At 40.3% G+C, this 21694-nt stretch overlaps 1 protein-coding gene across 1 annotated transcript in view; it reads left to right on the top strand.

The window, feature by feature from the left end:
* Positions 1–19073, top strand: part of hmcn2 (hemicentin 2) — a gene marked incomplete at its 5' end in the record, with an annotated part of 74761 nt that extends 55688 nt beyond the window's left edge. Inside the window, 15 exons of the mRNA XM_080765765.1 lie at positions 9–179; positions 931–1083; positions 2033–2170; positions 2432–2553; positions 2771–3011; positions 3249–3308; positions 3803–3922; positions 6655–6789; positions 7190–7309; positions 8995–9120; positions 9702–9830; positions 9954–10247; positions 12751–12870; positions 12970–13096; positions 16898–19073. Coding sequence (XP_080621891.1) covers positions 9–179; positions 931–1083; positions 2033–2170; positions 2432–2553; positions 2771–3011; positions 3249–3308; positions 3803–3922; positions 6655–6789; positions 7190–7309; positions 8995–9120; positions 9702–9830; positions 9954–10247; positions 12751–12870; positions 12970–13096; positions 16898–17258 — 2417 coding nt within the window. The 3' untranslated portion in view covers positions 17259–19073. The remainder of the gene's footprint in view (positions 1–8; positions 180–930; positions 1084–2032; positions 2171–2431; positions 2554–2770; positions 3012–3248; positions 3309–3802; positions 3923–6654; positions 6790–7189; positions 7310–8994; positions 9121–9701; positions 9831–9953; positions 10248–12750; positions 12871–12969; positions 13097–16897) is intronic.
* Positions 19074–21694: the final 2621 nt, after the last annotated feature.

The raw sequence follows: 21694 nt of genomic DNA, 5'->3' as shown, positions 1-21694 counted from the left end.
TGACACAGTCAATGGAGCTTACTCTAACTGGGAGGAGTGGGGTCCGTGCAGCAGTACCTGTGGTCGAGGTTCCCAGGAGCGAATCAGATTATGCAATAACCCGGAGCCAGCCAATGGGGGAAGGTCTTGTGATGGCCCTAGCATTGACTCCAGGTCATGTCAGGCTGGTCTCTGCCCAGGTAGGAACAAGTCTATGTGCTTCTTTTGTCACATAAAACAGGTATTTTAACTAGTAATATTATTGTTCCAATTTTTTATAATGACTGGTGCATGTTTGTGTCAGCTAGTCCAGGGGTTCTCAACGTTTTTGGCTGGGGACCCCCAGAAATGTTTTGACCATGTCTCGCAGGTTGAGAACCCATGAGCTAGTCCACACTGATGCATCAGTGAGTAGCTCATGTTCCAGTGTTGAGATCAAAGTCAAGATAAGCCGGTATTTTGGGGCGTAAAGTTACCTGTCCATCGATCGCAGTGCAGGAAAGCTGAGCCGGGAGGGTGATCTTTGTCCATGAGCTAGAGACTCCTATGGGCTGTGTTGAATGGGAGGATTAGGTGGAAGTGCTCCTCACTGGCAGGTGAGGTGAGCCAGTAGGGTACAATAGCAGCGACAACAGAAATGTTTGGTGAGAGTTAACTGGCATAAGGATTACATTAAACGAAAAAAAAGGGGTAAAAATAATTGGCTACTAAGATAATGTAAGCTACAAATATCTTTGTGTACCAGAATCCCCATGGAAACTGAATTTACACAGACAGAGAACAAATAAGTGGGAGTCTCGGCTAATAATCTCACAAGTCACCTATCACAATTGAGATTCTCATCACTAGGATATGAGGTTTTACACATTGCTGCAGACATGTTTTATTTCCGTGCACCTGTTTAAAGATGAATACTGTATACTGAGCAGTGTTTTTGATGTCTGGTCTAAGGTGAGGCTCCGCGTAAGGCCAGAGGCAGTCTGATAGGCAAGGTGAATGACAGGGAGTTTGGTGTGTCCTTCCTGGAGGCTAACATTACAAACGATGTGGAAGAAGGTACCAGTAGTATGACGGCCCACCTGAACAACATCCCTCCTGCTATTGGTGAGTAAAGCATTACATGCATACACAATGAAAGAGCTGCTGCATAATAATGAATTGCATTTTTATAGCGCGTTTCCAAGTGCTCAAAGCGCTTTACAATGAGTCATTCATTCATACATGACCTTCCTCAGAGTAACGGCAGGGCTCCACCGGGCGCGTTCGTCTCCGTCGCGTGCGTCAAAAAACGAACCGGGTCAATGCAGTCACGCAACGCAACGCGGGCAGTGGAGCGACCCTTCATTGATTAAAAAGGGAACATTCCCTGACGGTGATGGAGACGCGACGCTGACGCGCCCAGTGGAGCCCCGGTGTATGACGCAAGGCAGAAGTTATTTGTGTCTAGAAGACCTTTGTTTTTAGAAAAATCCAAAAATAGCTGATATACAAGCTCACAGGTTTAAATGTATCCCCTTTATTAGCTCAATGTTAGCAAACATGTCAGCACTTGCACAGGAAACCCGGGATCAAAGAGGGTTAGAAGAGGAAAGTACGTAGTGCAACTTTAACCCATTTAGACCTGAGGACGATTCTATAAAATGCCTTCTAAATCGTGACAGTTTTCTGAAAAACCTATATTTCTTTGTCAGTGGTGCTCAAACTATTTCATGTCAATGACTTCAAACATTATATGTATTTGGACCCCCATCTGAAAATATGTTGTTCCAGGGATTCCCCAGAAGCAAATATTTGAGTTAAAAATGTTTGCTCTGAAAGAATATATATTACAAATTTGTGCCACATTTTCACGATTTTTCAAAAATAGCAGATCTACAAGCTCGTAGTTCTACTTTTTCAATAGCTAAAGTATAACCTAATGCTTAGAACACCAACAGGGGTTCCCGTCCAGTGATTACATAATTGAATCAAGACATTTATAACAATGCATCTCTACAGGTATGTTTCAATGGTGTTTAAAGAGGCATACATCTCTGATGCTGTTGTGTTCCAGGTCCCTTGATGCGGTGTTTGGTGTCAGTGTTTGCTCCCATCTACTGGACCACCGCTCTGCAGAACGAAGCAACCAGGAATGGTTATTCTGTCACCCAGGGCCTATTCAGACAGGAGTCTCAGCTGGAATTTGAGACTGGTGAGCACTGCAGACCTACATAAGTTATTCTATTTATTCTACTCACTGTCCTGGTTAACAGAAATTAAATTAGGACAAATACTGGTTGGATATCATCATGCATGTTTGAGCAAATCCAGATGACCCACTTCTGTAGTTCATAAAATAACCAGGAGATGGCACTGTTCACCATCACTTCACTGTATGTTGTGCAAAGTTGTATTGTCATTGTAAAGTTATTACTGATGACTTATCATATCGAATTATTTCATATTCAACCAGGGGAGGTCCTTCGTCTGACCCATGTGGCCAGAGGCGTGGATTCTGAGGGAGTTTTGCTCGTTGACATTGTAATCAATGGATTTGTCCCACTGTCGTTAACCAACTCCCACCTGAGTCTCCAAGTAAGTTCACCCTTGTTCATTACGTGTGTGCGTGCGTGTGATCATGAAGATGACATTGATGATGAAGAGAGATTGATCATTGATTACTATTGGTGTTGTCATTCTTTTACAGTATAAAAAGCTGAACGTATTACCTGAATAGTTTCCATGAAATGCCAGATACCTGTAATGTCTCAGGTTTCTCTAACATTTGGGACCACTCCTCTCCGTCCTGTAGGAGTACGATGAGTCGTACGTGCAAACGGGTCCGGGCCAGCTGTACTCCTGGTCCTCTCAGACACACCAGAGAGGAGGGGCCCCCATGGTGCTGCGCTGTAACCACACCATCATATACCAGGGCCAGGAGGAGCGCCAGGGGCCACTTCTGCAGCTGCTCAGAGTCTCTGACCTCAACAGTGTCTACAGCATGTTCACTCTCACTCTGGACTTCCAAATCACTGCCAACTTGCTCATACCAGGTTTGGGGCCCAAATGATCTAATTCACCATTTTGTCAGCCTTCTGATTGGTCCCTAACTGACTAACCAGCAGGCTCTTTCTGCCTTGAAAAACCCGTTATTTCAATGTCCAACCACGAAACGGCAACCAATGGGTCCGAAGAGGGGCACAACCAGTAGGCGGGACTTGACAAAGGGTGAATTGTACATTTAGCTAGTAATAAATAACTGTTCGTGCTAATGAGTTCTTCTCCTCCAGATGGCGATGGAGAGACGTGTCCTCAAGGTTTTTTCCTGGACACGGCCTCCTACTGTGCTGGTATGTTTATTTTCCACCTCCTGTTTCCTATACATAATAATAATAAATGGCAACAGTGTTAAAACATGAATCTATGAGATGGTTTTAGAATCAAGACTTCAGGTTCAAGGCCACTGTGGGATTTAAGGAAGTGGTACTAGGCCTTTCACAATTATTATCATTATCATCATTATCATTAACGGTCTGATTATTTGAGATAATCACAATTTTATGGCATAATTGTCATAATCGTTAGTGGAGATAGCAGAAGTTCACAACTGGTTGCATAGCCACACACATTCCTGTGTTGTCACCACCACCTGCCAGTGAGGAGCTCCAATCATCTTTGTATATTTAAGTTGTCATTTTGGTGTACAAAGCCAAACGTAATTGCAGTTTGTACACGAATGTTCCAATCCTAATTATTTGTGTGACAATTCATGGTCAAGTACAATGTGACGGTGGTGACAGCCCTAAGTGGGCCATTGGATAATGAAATGTGTCCTGGTCACCAGATGAGGATGAGTGTGATCTCCAGTCTCCCTGCTCTCACTCCTGTAATAACATCATGGGGGGTTTCTCCTGCGCCTGTCCTTCTGGCTTCACTATCTCCACCGTTTCCAACACCTGTCAAGGTCAGTCAACCGTTTTTGTATGATTACATACAGTGTACTACAGTGTAGTTGTGTTCTACTTTACATAATATGTTATGCACTGTAGTGTACATAGATGTGTGTGTATACCACTACACGTATAAATGCTAGTGCATTTACATGCATACATACATCCACGTTTAATTAGCCCATAAAAGAACAAAGCAGTTCCTGCCAAAACTGTGTGGGCTCGCTGAAAACCCGTAAATGATGTACAGTAGAAAATACCCTGATCCAGTCCAGTCCAGGTTTGAATGCATTGTTATAGCAACGCTATATGCGATGTTAGGGTACAAATCAAAGAGGTCACAGAAGTAAAACAGCTGGGAATTAAAATACAAAACAATCTATCATGGACAGCTCATACCACATATCTCTAAAAATGTAATGGAAATGGCAGGAATGGTTGGGCTTCTGTCTGAAGAGACTTTGAAGTTAATATCCCGTAGTTTGGTTTATAGTCACGTAAACTATTGCTATGCAGTATGGGGCAATGCAGCTCAGACTTATATGAGAAGACTGCAGTGAACTGCATAACAGAATGGGATGGCTCACAGTTGAGTGTGTGAGAAAACAGTCTGTTAACCTTATTATATTAAATAATAAAATAAACCAGTTAACATAAAGAATAAATTAACATGGGGGCACGGTGGCACAGTTGGTAGTGCTGTCGCCTCACAGCTAAAAGGTCCTGGGTTCGATTCCCGCTCGGGACGCTGTGGGTGCTGGCGGCGTGTTTCCTCTTCCGCGTCATCAGTGCCCATACCCGAAGGCGGGGTTGGCGAAAGGGCCTTTGTGTGGAGTTTGCATGTTCTCCCCGTGTCCCCTAGGGTAGGTACCAGGGAAACTCCCCCCTGTCAGGGGGGGAGCAACTTGGACACTCAGGCATGAAGGAAGCATGAGTTCAAGTCCATTGCTCTCCCCTTGTCCCCCATATATGGGGACTAGGTTGGTGGAGGGTGTGTAGAGCCCAGGATCACATTAGATGATTGACACATGGGTGAAAAATGGGTTACAAAATAAAATATATAAAAGATTAAAAATAAGAAAGAAAAATAATAAATTAACATTAGTTTGTGAGAAACGTCAGGTCAACACAAGTGTACAAGACACAAAGATTATTACTACCAAAAATTAAAACTAGTATGGGAAGCCGATATTTTATTTTTAGGGCAGTTAAATTATGGAATTCGTCATTATTGCTGGGATTGCTTTTAATTGATTTGATTGATTTTTTGTAATGCAATGTGTTTTGTAATGTAATGTATTCTGTAATGTTTTAATTTATTCCTGACTGGACTCTTGGAAGATTAGCCGAAAGGCTAAAAGAGATCCAAATAAAAATCTAAATCTATCACAAAGTATGTGGAAGTAGTTGGATGCCAAAAAAAACGTTAGAGAACTATTGTATGCTCGCTGGATGGAGCGAGCCCACAACAAGACCAATAACAGCATGGCTTCAATTTGGATCTTGGGCTTCATGCGGCCAGTCTGTGATGTCATTCGTCTATGACATCAGCACTGTTATGTCAGTTGTCTCCATATTTTTCCACGGTTTCAGTCTGACTCAGGGGTGGGCAATTATTTTTCCCAAGGGGCCAAATGAGAAACAGAAAATATTTTGGAGGCCAAAAGGCTGAACTTAATTATGCATAATGTAATTTTTTATTTCTAAATCAAAAGCAGTAAATTGCATTGTTTCGCAAAGCAATGGTAAACAAAATGTGAAACATTTGACTCTAATTATAGGCAGAGTGTACAATGTACAATAAGAGCTCCCCTCACTTCACATGGTTGTGATTTTTTTTACTTTCTATACTTGCATGCTTGAGACGTTTCTTTTCCCAGTGTTTTGTTTTTGTTTAAGTTACAAGTCATGTAAATACTAGCATTTTATTTTAACAATGAGAACATTAGAGGTAGCTCTTTTAATAGTTGTTCTTCCATTCAGAGGACCCTGGAGGTGCCACTTTCACAACCCATATGGCGTGCTGCTTACTATCAGCGTGAGATGAGTGTTGAGTCACAACCATTAAACAACGACGTTCTGAAAACACAATAACAAGCCAGCCAGTGATGATATTGTTGAGACTTGGCAGCCTGGCAGGCATTGATGTGTGCACGTTCTGCCAGATTTACTTTGTGGTAGAACGGTGTCGTTCACGTGCACAGTTGACGTGCAGATTGCGTGCACTGTGAGAATACATGGGCTTCAAAATAAAAGCAATGCGGTTTTAGTCCACCCATAAGGTAATGAAAGTATGTTTTATTTCCTAATTATAAAGTAATCTTTCGCGGGCCGGTCAGAGTCAGCCCACGAAGGCAAATTTCCGGATAGAATGTCTGTGGTGATTGTCATGATGATTTGGTCAGTAACATTTAAGGTTAAAAAAGTTACATGAATCTGGTGCTGATGGGTCCAACAGTTTGTAAGATTAGCCCCTGACTCACAGAATCTCTTGTACAGCTCTGCCCCTAGGAGCCACGCTGCAGAAACAAAAGCAAGGGGAGGTAAAATTATTATCTCAGTACTTTATTTTATTTGGCAGTGCAGATTAAAGTAAAATAAATGATACCAGAGCTAGGCGTAGGCTAATTTTCAAATGGATATCTTTCCCCCATGACCTCAACCATTTTCATCTATCTCAAAACTCTACAAAGATGAATGAATGGTGTACTCTGTACTGTATTTCACCTGTATCATGTGTCTGCAGATATTGACGAGTGTGCCCAGGGTTCCCACATGTGCCACTACAACCAGCAGTGTGTCAACACAGTGGGGACATATCGCTGCCAGGCCAAGTGTGGCCCAGGATTCAAACCAAGCGCAATGGGCACCAGCTGCGAAGGCAAGACTGTTAATCACTGTGTTAGCATGTCTCTGCATTACTTTATAACAGTGGTCTTCAACCTTTTTCATATCGAGGCCCATTATTTATTCGGCATTTAAGCCACGGATTTGATTAGATTTTGCCTCGCAGACCCAAAACTAAAGAATATTTTGTTTGTTGTTGGATAAGATCCAACTGGACCCAAATGGACCCGTTTACGCTCTCAAGAGTTAAATCTCTAAGGGTCCATTTTGTTACCAACTCTCCATCATTTAGCTGGGGACCACCTGAAACCCCTCAAGGACCACTGTTTGAAAACCACTGCTTTATAATACAGTATACATGTATATATGTAGAAAAAATACAATGGCCTTTTGAAGATCTGCCAAACCTGATCTGTAAGTAATGTCTCTTCCAGATGTGGATGAGTGCCAGGAGTCTTCTGTCTCCCCCTGCCAGCATCAATGTCTGAACTCCCTGGGGTCGTACCGATGCGTGTGCCACCCTGGCTACCAGCTCTCTGGACACCGCTGCCTTGGTTAGTTTGTTGTTTAGACTTAAAGGGGCCACTTCACCCCTTTTGCAACCAGATCTTATTTTAATGATGTTTAGCACACAAACACTTTCCTGTTTTTTTTAATGTGTGTAATATGTGTTTTTAGATATTTTTGTATTTCAAATGGGTCTCACTTCCTTCCTGGACTACATGTTGTCTCAGTAAGAAAGCCCTCCCCCTCTCCACAATGAGGGACAGTGCACCAAAGCATTATGGTCATTGTAGGAATTCAGCAATCCAGTCAAACCCTAGTACAGTGCAAATTTCAAATTGTGCTACTGTTATCTACTACGGATACTATTAACATTGAGTGACTGCAGTTTATTCCAGCTGTGAAATGTCCCTTTAACTTTATTGTCCCAATAGGACATTTGCTTGCAGGCTGCTACATACATTGAATACAGTATAGTAGACAATACAGTAGCCTACAGATAAAGATGGTAGAATTGAAAATGTTATGTCAGAAAGTGCATACCATAATAATAATAATAATAACAATAATAGTGGTCATTCAACTAGCTCAGCAGGGCTCCTCTTGCTACAGGTCATAAACAGGAGTCTGAAAACATCTGGAAAAGGGTTCAGGGCTGACCGGAGGTGTTCATTATATGAGCCTGTCAAGGAATACTAAACAGAAATGGCATTCGTTTAGATGACGGCGGTGGCGGTGACTGAATTCAGTTATTCTGGGATGAAAATTAATCTTAACAAAGAGGTGCTGATGAACTTCAGCCATGAAAATGTCAATGTGTATGCATATGTCACAGAAAGTGTTCCTCTCCTTAAAATAATTAAATAAATATACAGTATATATTATTTTTGGTCAGGCAAAGGCAAGACAAGTTTATTTTCTAGCACAGATCAAATTCAATGTGCTTTACACAGAACATTAATAAACACGTATACAATTATTATTATAGACTTAAGAAAATAAAGAATAATAGTACACTAAAACAGATAATATAATGACAATAACATTTCATTGCAGACCCAGAAATGTCTCAGAGTAAAACCCTAGTAAAATGCAGCAGCAAACGGAAAGGTCTTCAGCTTCGATTTAGAAGAACTGAGAGCTGTAGCAGACCTGCAGTTTTCTGCGAGTTTTTTCCAGATATGTGGTGCTTAAAAACTGAATACCGTTTCTGTCGTGCTTAGTTTTGACTCTGGGGACAGAAAGCAGACCTGTTCCTGATGACCTGATAAGTCTGGATGGTTCATAAAATAGCAGGAGATCAGAAATTTATTTTGGCCCTACACCAAAATGCTTTATAAAGCAACAGTAATATTTTGCCATAAATTATTTGACAAACAGGAAGCCACCGGCCACTGTAACTCTCTGAGAACTGGAGTGATATGATTCACATTCCTGGTATTCGAGTTTTTAAGCAGACCTGTACTGTCTTTACAGCTCTAGTCGAGTCTACTGAAGATAAATTCATGGAAAGGTTTTTTCCAAATCTTGCTTAAACATAAGTCCTTTGATCCATGATATGCGGTGATAAGGTGACTTTGTAATTGTCTTAATGCATGTGGATGTTGAAATTCAGGACTGAGTCCATGGCTTACATAATTAGACTGCTGTCTGCCCTCATTTGGCATTGGCCACCGTATAAAGGATGACAACTCGATTGTAATGATGTAATAATGTAATGTTGTTACTTCTACAGACATCAATGAGTGCATGAGAAATGTGTGCCCAGCTCATCAGCAGTGCCGTAACACAGATGGAGGATACCAGTGTTTCGACAGCTGCCCTGTTGGCATGACCAAAGCAGAGAATGGGGCCTGCATGGGTAAGAGGCATTCATACACCATTATCTTTCTCTTAAGGTAGCTCTCCACTGCTCCAATGTCGGCAGTGGTAAGCATTGTGAAAATTTGAGGCAGAGGTTCATTGTTGGCATCCAGGGAGAGTGTGTGCAAAGTTTGGCATTGACCGGGTTAACGGTGCCGGAGATTAGCTGTGTGTGAAAGTGCAAAACATACTCTCTCCCCATGCCTTCGGCCTGGTGGAGACAACAATGGCAGTGTGGCCTCCCTTTCCAAACTTTCTGCCGGCTTTACAGGCTGGCTGCTTGAGTGCATGTCTTAGTGTGGTAAGGGTCTATGCCTGATTTGACCAAATTGATCTTTATAAATACTTTATTGGCGACAAGCATAGATTTTAAACTATGATCCAGCTTTCACACTCTTGATGAGATTCATTTTCACTTGGCCCGGCATTTGCTGGTTGTGCAGGCTGTTAATTATGCTGGTTGTGCAGGCTGTTAATTGTGCGTTTATTTGTTAAAATAAAGACTAAGTAAACAATCTTTTTAGCATTATGTTTAGTACAAATTAAATGTTACTGTTTTGTTTTTGTTTGTTTTTTCAGATATTGATGAGTGTCAGGATGGAAGTCACATGTGCCGCTATACTCAGATATGTCAGAACACCATTGGAGGCTATGGTTGTGTGTGTCCAAGGGGGTACCGTTCCCAGGGAGTAGGACTTCCATGTCTAGGTAGGACATCAATTTTTCTGATAACACTGTAAAAACCATCATCAGTCATATTACAAATCACAAGAACATGCAAAATGTACATTACATATGATGATTGATTTTGTGTCTTGTTTTTCCTTTCAGATATTGACGAGTGCCTGCAGACGCCAAACCCCTGTGCGCACCAGTGTCGCAATGTGCCAGGCAGCTTTAGGTGCCTTTGCCCGCCGGGCACTGTGCTGCTCGGAGACGGGCGCTCTTGTGCCGGGTTACAGAGAGGGCAGACCTTCACTAATGGCACCCGTGTCAGAGCCAGGCTGCGCCCACAACTCGTCTCAACAATGGGCAGACCCATTCTCTCCCGTACCAATGGGGCCTCTCGCATTACCAGACAGAGCTGTCCCATGGGGTACACCAGCAGGGATGGCACGTGTGTGGGTGAGCACAGACAACTATCAATGCTTTCAGGCAGTAAACAATAACAGCTGCCCTGGAACATGTGAACATCCGGTTTGTAACTGTTGCCTTGGGGAACGACATAAACTATCAGAGAAACAGCTGTTAGTTAGATAGCTAGTCTACCAAAAGTGCCCATTAAGATTTTTCATCCATTACCAGCTCAGGTTGTTTTCACCTTCCTAGTAAAGAGCTGAGGATGTTGACAACAGTGGACATATATAGTCAGAAGAAGTGTAATGTAATTAAATGTAAATGTAATTCTTGTTCTAGTTGAAAGTCTCACTTAATAATAAGCATTGCTATTATGAATTAAAATAGAATAATAGAATATAGCATGAAGTTCATATACTGAAGAGACACAGCCCAAACGGCGGTTTACCTAATTTCCAATACTATTATTAGGTGACTAATAAGATCTCATCTGGTTTTAATGCCCCTGAATGGTTGTTATTGGCCAGGCCTCATTACATGCTCTGCTCTGCTCCGTTCGAAACTCCCCATTATCTGTGTTGTGAAACATTCTTTAAAGAGTGTGGGCATAGTTCAGATGGTCATTTATTTCTCACCTCCGAACCCCTATAGTGAGTAATGACATGTTTACACCCTCTATCATAGATAAAGGTTCCAATACCTGGACTGAAAATGTGTTAGCCACGATCAAAGACCGGTATACTAATGATAATGTTGTCTTTTGAGCAAATCACACACTGCTCGTTCTCACTTCTACAGATTGTAGTTTATTTTCATCTATGCCCCACCCATTTTCCATCACTCAATCGCCCAACGCTCTAGTAAACTATTCTAGAGCGTAATCCAAGTTTTAAAGGGGTAATTGGCACAATACTCAATTCGCATAATATGGAAACTTTAATTTTATGAAATAAATCTATTGGAAAGGGATCTGAAGATGCAAATGACTAAATATTGTGAAATGCCATAGAGGGATCATACTTTCTCAGTACTTTTAAGACACATAATTATTCAATTCAAAGTTGTTCATCGTCTAAATTGGTGTAAAGTATGTTGGATTAATTTGTACGAGATTTTAACTCCATGTGACGTCTGTCTGTAAAAAAAAGTCTAAGATCCTAAAGCTACCCATAGAACCTTCCGTTATTGCAGTATTTTGGGTTGCTCCGCAATAAACCTATGTGGTTTACAGTGATTTTACAACGGCTAAGGGGCGTTGTTAGGCACGACACAGATCAGAGTCTGGTTTAGTTCCACTTTAGTAGTACTCGGTACACTAATACAGCAATGTAGAAATACTTAAAGTACCAAAAGTATCTACATCTACAATCTACAAAGTTTTCAAATACCGTAATTGTTTTAAGAGGAGTACAATATTTGCCTCAGATCAGATGTAGTGGAGTAGAAGTTAAAGTAAATGGAAATACCTCAAAATTGTATAAGAATGACTCAAAATTGTTCTTAAGTAAATATAATAAGTTACTTTCCTTTTGGTGATTGATTTAAGATCAATGGTCAGAACTTTCTATCAACAACAATCTCCTTGTCTTCCTCCTCTGTCCTGTTTAGCCCACCCAGTAAATAGAAATTCACAACAATCTGACACTTTGAAACTATTTGTTTGATGCAGTAACACTGATGTAATGTGGTCACAGGTGTGTGTTTATAGGGTATTTTACGATGACTTTGAAGGTGGCTTAAACCATCATAATCAATGACCGGAGTGAATCATTTCATAAATTAGGATTTACAACCCGTTTGGCATGCGACTTACAGTATATTGCGTTCACTTTATGGATTAACGATTTCATGTATCATCTCCTACAATTTATTTTGGTCAATGCCAATTTCCCCTCATGTTTGTATAGTCCCTGACATTGGCAACTCCTACTTGTTGGTCTTGAGGAGGGTGTAGAGATCAGATAACTATGTTTTCTCCAATACACATGGAGTTGCCAGCTTCGGTTCACGGGTTCACCTATGCTATATTCTATCCTTCTCAGTTCCACCCCCTGCTAAACAGCTAGCGTCACTGTACTGTAGGAGACAGAGTAGTCTGGCATGGCCAGACTAATATCACTGCGACTGCGTGCTGTGTGCAATTTACATTTTTTTGCAATGTCAGATTTGTCTGGTTTCCAGACTAGCGCAGACAGAGAATGCTCTCCCCTGCCGGTTCACCACACACAAACAATTATGTTTGTTGGAGTGCCCGGCCAAGCCAGAGGCACCATTTTACCCCAGATTCCACTGTGGTTGGGCATGAACCTTCCCTGGTTAGAAAATATATACTTTTCTAGAATAGTTTCAGATTGTGCCCTCACATTTTTTTACTTACTACTATCCTACCTTAATTAATAATGCCCCCTTTGTTTTAAATGTTCTTTCTGTGTATTTGTTTAAATAATTGTTTTTGAAAAATTATAAAAAAGAATAAAATACAAATCTCAGAAATCTGCAGTCCCTCAGCCTGATGGACTTTGTTCACCTCTTCAACTTGTCTTGCATACAGACGTGGACGAGTGTCTGCTGAGGAAGTCATGCCAACATGAATGTCGAAACACCCGTGGCAGTTTTCAGTGCCTCTGTCCCCCTGGATACCAGCTCTTACCCAATGGCAGGAACTGTAAAGGTAAGAACCTTTACTTGCTTTACTTGCTTTACATGAACTATATATAATGCCTGTTTATTACTGCAGCTACAGTAAAGATATTCTAACCTCTGCCTCCAGACATAGATGAGTGCGCAGTACAAGGTATCCAGTGTGGACACAACCAGATGTGCTTTAACACCCGAGGAGGGTACCAGTGCTTGGACACACCCTGCCCGCCCTCCTACCAGAAAGGAGGAAGCCCAGGGTAAAGTACCAGCCCAAAATATTCTGTAGAGTAAGGCCTACGCAGGGTATTAGTTAATAATATCATATGGAACAAAGAACATCTAGCATTCACATTTAGCCTAGATGAAGTTGTACATCGACATTATTTACATTATACAATTATTTGAATATTATTTAATGTATATAATATAATATATATTATATAATATAACATTTAATTCGTTTCCACAGTTATTTTTGGCCAACTAGTGCGCAAGCAGAGCGCGCAAGTACTTTCGACCGCTGTAAACTGTCACATCTCAGTATCTCTGTGAAGGAACGTTTGAAATATATAATCATTAGGTGTAACTATTTGCTACCTACCTACTTTTTTACAGAATGACTGACGATGACTGACGTTTTTCCTCATGTGAATATGGTCCTGGTTTCAGGTTGCGATGTTGGTAGGGTGCCTAGGAGGTCTTGTTCAATGCTGAGTATAATTCCTTTGTATGGGTTGTTTTCTTCCAAAATTACTAACTTACTTACGCCTATATCGCCTAACCTTGGGCATAGGCTACGATCATGAGCTCTCTAGGCATCCTGGTCTTGGTCCATTCTCTGCAGTTGTCTCCATGTATGGCCAGATCTCTTCTCATCTGCGTCTAGGTCACGCCGCCAGGTGTGTCTTGGTGTAAAGCTCTCCATCTCCTCTAGTGCTTCGCCCTCTAATGTAATGGGAGTAGCGTTGTTGGTGTTTATTTTAAGGACCTTGCTCTTTGCTCTGTGGATAGTGAGGCCAAGGCGTGTTGAGATGGCTGAGACTATGTTTGTCTTCTTCTGTATTTGATGTTGGATGTGGATTCCAGTTGATAAAAGAAAAATCCTTTAGAAAAAAGTTTTTTCATGTATATATATAATCATATTTATTTACATAAAGAATCAATAAGTTTGCTTTGTTTTTTATCAATTTTTTTTATATTTAACGCTGTGATAGTTACATTTTTTTTAATGTTATTTGTTTCTATTTTCATGCAGATTTTAAAAATACGGATTTCTGATTTTAATTCATCTAGATGCTCATTAAATTTGTTTTTATTATTAATATTTAATTCAATCAAATAATCTTCTAATTGACCCAATATTTCGGAAATAATATCATGTTGACAACTTATCCAAAGATGTTCATCCTCCATTATTATATCTTGCGTTTTTAATATTATCTTTAATCCAGATTTACAATTGTCAGATATTGAACTACACATGTTACAAAAGTAACCTTTATTCGCTAGTGGAATAACCAATTCACCACAGGTTCGACATAAATTCTTCTGCGAATCTTCCAATTTAAAGTCAATAATCCTCCCAAAATAACTAATTCATATTTTCGTCTCTAAGTCATTTAAATTGTTCATATTAAAAGAAAGCTGTTCTGTTGGTTCCTCATTTAATATGTTTTTTCCTTCTGTATCAAACCATAATCTTAGTTCTTGAACTTCTGGTATATCAAGCTCCCTATGTAATATAGTACTTGTATTACTAGTCAGAGCCTTCTTCTCTTTATAGCTGGTTATGGTGGTTCCTTCTAAAAATGTAAATGGAGAAAAGAGGTACGGTATCCATGTTAGTGGAATCTCCCTAAGCTGTATATATAATTTTTGTATTTGATGAATCCACTAATTGTAATTCCCTTTTTTTACGTGGTCCATTGTTTGTATCAAGAATCTCTACTTCTGAGAAATGAATGCAAATCCCCAATACGTCTATGACAGATTTTTCATTTAAAAACTGTATATCAGGTATCCTGGTGAAAGTAAACACTGGTTTCACAAGTTCTAATTCTTCACCAAAAGGAATAATTTCTGTCTTTGATTTCAGTATAATTTCATATTTATCACGTTCAGTACGATAACTGCTCCTCCGTTATTATATGTACGTTCTTCACTTTTAGTAATTACTTGTCCTAAGATTTTCCAACTTTCACGACTTCCAACTGTTAATGAACTTAATTCTGAGATGGTCATTACGGTGTTTATTTGAAGGTTTATCTGTAGATGGTACCATTGTTTAGATGTATACGTCTGACTTTTAGATAACCTGACAGATCTGACAGTCTGACCTGCTCAGTGGTTATTAGATCAGTCTTGAATCAATGGTCCTCTCTGAACGTATATAGATTCTCGGTGGTTCTTTTGGGCTATTCGTTATTCGGTATAGAACTTTGTTCTAAAATTCTGTCTGACCTGACGATGTGATCTGCTCAGTCAGTTCTGTAGATCTCTGTAGATCAATGGTTCTCTCTGAACTTGTATGGATTTCTGTCTGTTCTACAGGCTAGTTCGAGATCAGTGGTCCTCTGAATGTGTAGAACTTTGTCCTAAAATTCTGTCTGACCTGACGATGTGACCTGCTCAGTCAGTTCTGTAGATCAATGGTCCTCTCTGAACTTGTATAGATTTCTGCCTGTTCTACAGGCTAGTTCGAGATCAGTGGTCCTCTCTGAACTTGTATGACCTGACAGAACTGACCGTCAGACCTGACCAGTGGTTATTAGATCAGTCTTGAGATCAATGGTCCTCTCTAGACGTATATAGATTTTTATGAGTCTGCGTCCTATGGTCTGATCTTCTCGGTGGTTCTTTTGGGCTATTCGTTATTCGGTATAGAACTTTGTCCTAAAATTCTGTCTGACCTGACGATGTGACCTGCTCAGTCAGTTCTGTAGATCAATGGTCCTCTCTGAACTTGTATGGATTTCTGCCTGTTCTACAGGCTAGTTCGAGATCAGTGGTCTTCTGAATGTATAGAATTTTGTCCCTTGCATATATAGTTATATACTTACACTACAATGACGTTAAGCTTAATGGTTAACTTTTTGACAGTTGCGTTACTTTTATACACCCCAGAAACATAATGTTGTATTACTTACGTCATCAGTAAGACATATGTATACATATACATATACTAGAAAAGTGGTTGACGGCTGTCACGTTGAAGAGACCGGGCGAAATTATTACTAGATATTAACCATTTTTTTGGGTATGCAAGAAAAGCAGCAAATCTGTGCCTGGTTTGCTGGGACCAGATTACACAGATGTCCATTTTTCTTACGTCATCATTGAGAGCTAGTCATACATATACACACCACATACTCTAGTATACATACGTGTACGTACATATACTATAAGTATGTAGTTGTAATTTGATTAGCAGTATACTGTGGTTACTTGGTGCCAAAATGTGACGGCCGTCAACCATTTTTTTGTGTATGCAAATCTGTGCCTGGTTTGCTGGGACCAGATTACACATTACGTCATCGTTGAGAGCTGGGACCAGAGTACATGGTGTGTATATGTATGACTAGCTCTCAGTGATGACGTAAGAGAAATAAATGGTCATCTGTGTAATCTGTCCCAGCAGACCAGGCACAGATTTACAAATTACAAATTTCAAATTACAACTACATATAGAGTATGTAGTTGTAATTTGATTAGCAGTATACTGTGGTTACTTGGTGCCAAAAAGTGACAACCGTCTTTTTCAACCGTTTTTATGTGTATGAAAATCTGTGCCTGGTTTGCTGGGACCAGATTACACATTACGTCATCGTTGAGAGCTGGGACCAAACCAGGCACAGATTTGCATACACATAAAAACGGTTGAAAAAGACGGCTGTCACTTTGAAGAGACCGAGCGAAATTATTACTTGCGCGCTCTGCTTGCGCAAGTAATAAAGTACTGTAAAATAACCTCCCTTACTAGTACGGTAGTGCTAAAGTGTATTTAGTGTATGGTTAAGATGATGACATAGTGACGTTTCTCTCCTGTTACCATGTGATAGGACGTGCTATAGACCCTGCTCTCTAGACTGCGCTGCAGGCGGCGGCTCTCTGATTCTGCAGTACAAGCTGCTGACCCTCCCCCTGGGCATCCCAGCCAACAACAATGTGGTACGACTGTCGGCCTTCTCAGAGTCAGGCATCCTGCAGGAACGTACCTACTTCACCATCCTTGAACAGGAAGGATCGCTGTTTGGAATCAGGGACGAGGCGGGCAGGGGTATCATCTTCACCCTGCAGCCCTTGGACAAGCCGGGACTAGGACGTCTGAAAGTCCAGGCCACCACCCTCTCTGTGCAGGGAAGGATCAACTACCAGAGCATCTTTATCATCTACATCTCCATCTCCAGATACCCCTACTGATTCTACTGGGCTGGGTTTATAATGACTTCTCACCCCTCACCTGGGCGGTTCCCCCGAAAGCATGGATGCCTAGGACACAGTGGGCCATGCCAAGAAAAGCACTAATGAACCAAGATAAGGCAAATCATAATAAACTAGAAGATTTGTACCCTGATTTGAGGGACTGAATGAAATTGCGGGGACAAATGAAAGGTGTGTTGCCTTGGATATCCAAATCTCAAGCAACCGTAGTGATTGGTTATTAATGGTTAACCAAACCTAAATGAAATGGACAATATATGAAGAGTTGATTTCCAAATGCTGTATTTCCCTTACAGACAAAAATGCCTTAAAATTGTAAAATATTCCCACATTTTAGCCCTGTGTTGCAACTATTTATATTGTAAAAAATGTAACAGATGACAGTGTTTCATCAAGTGTTTTCTAAGCTTTTTTTTTATGTATATTGTTTTTAAACTATTCATGTTACAGAAATATGAAAGGTGCTACTCTAAATGTATTTGAATCTTCAAGTTGATGACATTAGCAACATCCATATCAGCACTAGAGCCCGACCGATACCAGATTGTTTGCCTATCTCAATTTTGGGTAGTCGTAGACCACCAATACGGGTAAGTGATATTCCTTTGTTAAAACTATATATTCTGTTTGTTCAACAACAGGGGTTCCCCCATCTCTCCGGCTATTTTATCAACAGATGTTCAACCAATCAGGACAGTGCCCATTTATCAAGTTACATTTTATATCGTTCCAGACTTTCAATTTTGTCCGCTCATTTATTTTGTGTCATCACTTCCAATTCCACTTGTTTATCCTGTATGGGTTCTCTCCCCTGATTGGATCAAAAGAGCCAGAGGGATAGGGAGAGCCCTGTTACAATGATTACTATCAGAATATAGTGCTTTAACCTTTTAACAAAAAAACCTTTTTGTTTTGACCAAAACGTATCACTTGGCCTACCCTACCTTTAAATAATAAGCAAATAAATAAATACATTTTTGATCCAAAAAAAAGAACACTTAAGACATTGACTGCTACTTATTAATTAATTCCGCTACTCCCAGTGTTTTTTCAGCGAAGACCCTTATTTTGAAGGCCCACCGGTCCCGAGACATGGGTCAGATGTATAAATACCCATAAACTGAACTTTATTTTATTCACTTAAGCCCTATGCAATTCTTTGTAGCACATCTACAAGCTCAAGCTGGTAGATAAAACATGTCTGCCTACATTGACATGCACAAAATAGTGTTGAAATTAGTTACAAATTGCAACACATCGGCTGCATAATTGTCAGTAGGCCTACTGATCATCAAAAATCTAATAATGGCCGATAGATCATCAAAAATCTGATAATGGCCGATATATCGTCCCAAACTGATCGGTCGGGCTCTAATCATCACCTCACTCAGAAGTGAAGTGTGGATAGTTCAAGAAATTATTTTTTGCCAGTGTCATTTCCCTTAGTCATTATATTCCAACCATTATACTGCAATACTGACATCTGAAGTGTGCTGTACAGTAACACAAATACAAATATATTGCTTTTGAGGATGGAAGAGGGAGTACTTGAGATCAAAGACAGATTTTTTTCCTCTTTATATCAACAGCAAATACACTGAAAAAGTGAAAGTGAAGTAAAACTCCACATGTGCAAATAGTACAAAACCTCAGTGTTAATTTAACTCTGACACTCTCAGAGTTACAAGTGGATACATGAACTGATTTTATGGGGACATGGAGTAAACATAGGGTTTACCTTGTAGATAAAAAAGCAACATTTCAGTGTCACTGTAAATTGATGTCAAATCAAGAAATAAAACCGATAACAGACAATTTTGTTTGCCTTTGTATCATGAATGAAATGTTTCAAGTTTTTTGATTGAATAGTTTATTAGACAGAATGTATACATACTGTAGCAACGGAGTACAGTCAGTCCAAGCACCAAACAAAGTTCTTGTTTCCATGTAGGCAATCAATTTGCCAGCAGTTTGCAGGTTTAGTTCCGTACTTTCTCTCTCGCTCTCTCACACGCACCTATGAGTATGTCTGCCTGCCTGCCAGCCAGCAAGTTGGCAAAAATGTTAAATGTTAAATGGAAATTGCAGAAATGGAAATTGCGGAAATTGTGGAAATGGTAATTGCGGAAATTGCTCTTCACTTATAGCTATCTATTTTCAGGTAGATTGTTTTATTTTACTCAGTCAGCCTACTCATTTTTTTTCATGAAAAAGGTCATAGCTGGGTAATCTATTTTCAGGCAAATTGTGTTTATTGTATTTTATTTTACTCAGCCATAACAATTTATTTTCTGTTAACCAACTTGCTGGCTGGCAGGCAGGCAGACAGCTACTCATAGACAGGCAGACAGACAGACAGCTACTCATGGAGAATTGGACAGGCAGGCAATCAGACAGCTACTCATAGACAGACAGCTACTCATGGAGAATTGGACAGGCAGGCAGACAGCTACTCATGGACAATTGGACAGGCAGGAAGGCAGACAGCTACTCATAGACAGACAGACAGCTACTCATGGACAATTGGACAGGCAGGAAGGCAGACAGCTACTCATAGACAGACAGACAGCTACTCATAGACAATTGGGCAGGCAGGCAGACAGCTACTCATAGACAGACAGCTACTCATGGACAATTGGACAGGCAGGAAGGCAGACAGCTGCTAGATGGCTGCTGGTGCTCATTTGCCTGATTGAACACCTGTTAAAGGCTGATGGTGGTGACACTCAAACAAATATCAAACAAGATGGCGGAATAAACAAACCTATAAAGGCTGATACAGACAGCCACAGACACACACGTCCTTGTGTTTATTAATATAAGCCTTTATAACCAACCAAAGGGTGAAATAATGCACGTGCGTGAGTGCATGAGTGCGTGTGTGTGTGTGTGTGTGTGTGTGTGTGTGTGTGTGTGTGTGCACACAGCAGTTACATCAACAGTGGATGTTCCAAACACAAATCACTCTGACTAACGGACCAATGACGGACGGACTAGTTGAACAGGTGACCGGATCCAGTGGGCGGGGCTTTGGATTTAAATAGGAGCGGCCATGTTTTTTCCCAGCATGCTGTTTGGTTTGGGATCCACTTCATGCTGTCTGTGAGCAGAGTTGTTTGTTCCAAGGTAAGAAGCGTTTGTTTGAGAAACACGGTTTTATCCTTGAGCACTGTTGTTGTTTAGACATTAAGATGATTTATAGGACTGTTTATTGTTTAAACAGAGTATTTATAAGACTGTTGTTTATTGTGACACTAAATGGACAACAATGTCAGCAATGTTTGTCCTTTTTATAGGACTCGTTCTTTGGCCTTGGGCCTCGATCACACAAAAAAACCATTTGTCTTGTCTGTTTAATGGATTTAAATGCATTTCCAATGGGAGGCACATGCTTTGACCAAACATTTGTGTTTGATTTTGGGGGGCAATCAAACACAGGCAGAGCCCAGAACATATGCTTATGTGTGACTGAGGCCTTGGGCCTTGATCGCAACAAAAGCATTGTCTTGTCTGTGAAAATGGCTGATCTACAAGCTCACAATGCATTGTGAATGTGATGTGACACATTGTGAGCTTTTAGATCTGCTATTTTCAAAAGGTTTTTTTCTGTTCAAAATGACCAAGTATGCAGATTGTCCCATTTGAAATGTTTAAGTACATTTTGATGCCAAAACCTTTTAACTTTGACTCAAGTTATATAATGTAGATTTTGAAGTTTAGATGTTTTTTTACCAATATCTTAAAGGGACAATTCACTTTAAAAAACTAACTTTTTGTCATTGTATTATCTACTCGGGTTTATGTGAACACTACAGACAGTTTTTAAGTTAAAATGCTAAAAAGCTAAAATGAATATTTAAATACTGAATCAAGCAACTTAAAAGCTGTCTGCAGTGTTCATATAAGCCTGAGTAGACGATAAAGTGAAATATCCTTTTAATATTATATGAATTTTACAATGTATGAAATCTGGATAAAGAGTAATGTTGTTTTTATTTATGTCTTGCAGGTTAATCATGTGACCTTGGTGTCATGTGTGACCTTGGATGGGGTCATCAGGAGATGGCTGGTATTGATAATAGAGTGTCTACTCGGCTGAGCTGAAACGTATAACGGTGTCAACGAACGCTCCCTGAGATTACGAGGCGTACGGTGCTCGGGACGTATTGTGCCATACAACCTACGCGGCTCTATTAATACCGGCTATCTTCAACTGAGCGACGGAAGCCCCCCCATGGTATGTACCTGGATTACATGTGGCTGTAGTAGAAACAAGGGCAGTGTCACCATTACATGTCAAGTTGACCATTCATTGTCATACATATGATTTTACATATGTTTGGGTGAAAAACCTTACTGAGGTTTTTATGTGTTTTTAGTATTTCAATGTGTCCATGATTTCATGGACACTTCCT

This window comes from Protomyctophum bolini (genome assembly GCF_963924005.1).
Source record: "Protomyctophum bolini genome assembly, chromosome: 6".
Lineage (NCBI taxonomy): Eukaryota > Metazoa > Chordata > Actinopteri > Myctophiformes > Myctophidae > Protomyctophum > Protomyctophum bolini.
Note: the sequence above shows the minus strand (reverse complement) of the source record. Positions and strands in the feature narration are given on the sequence as shown.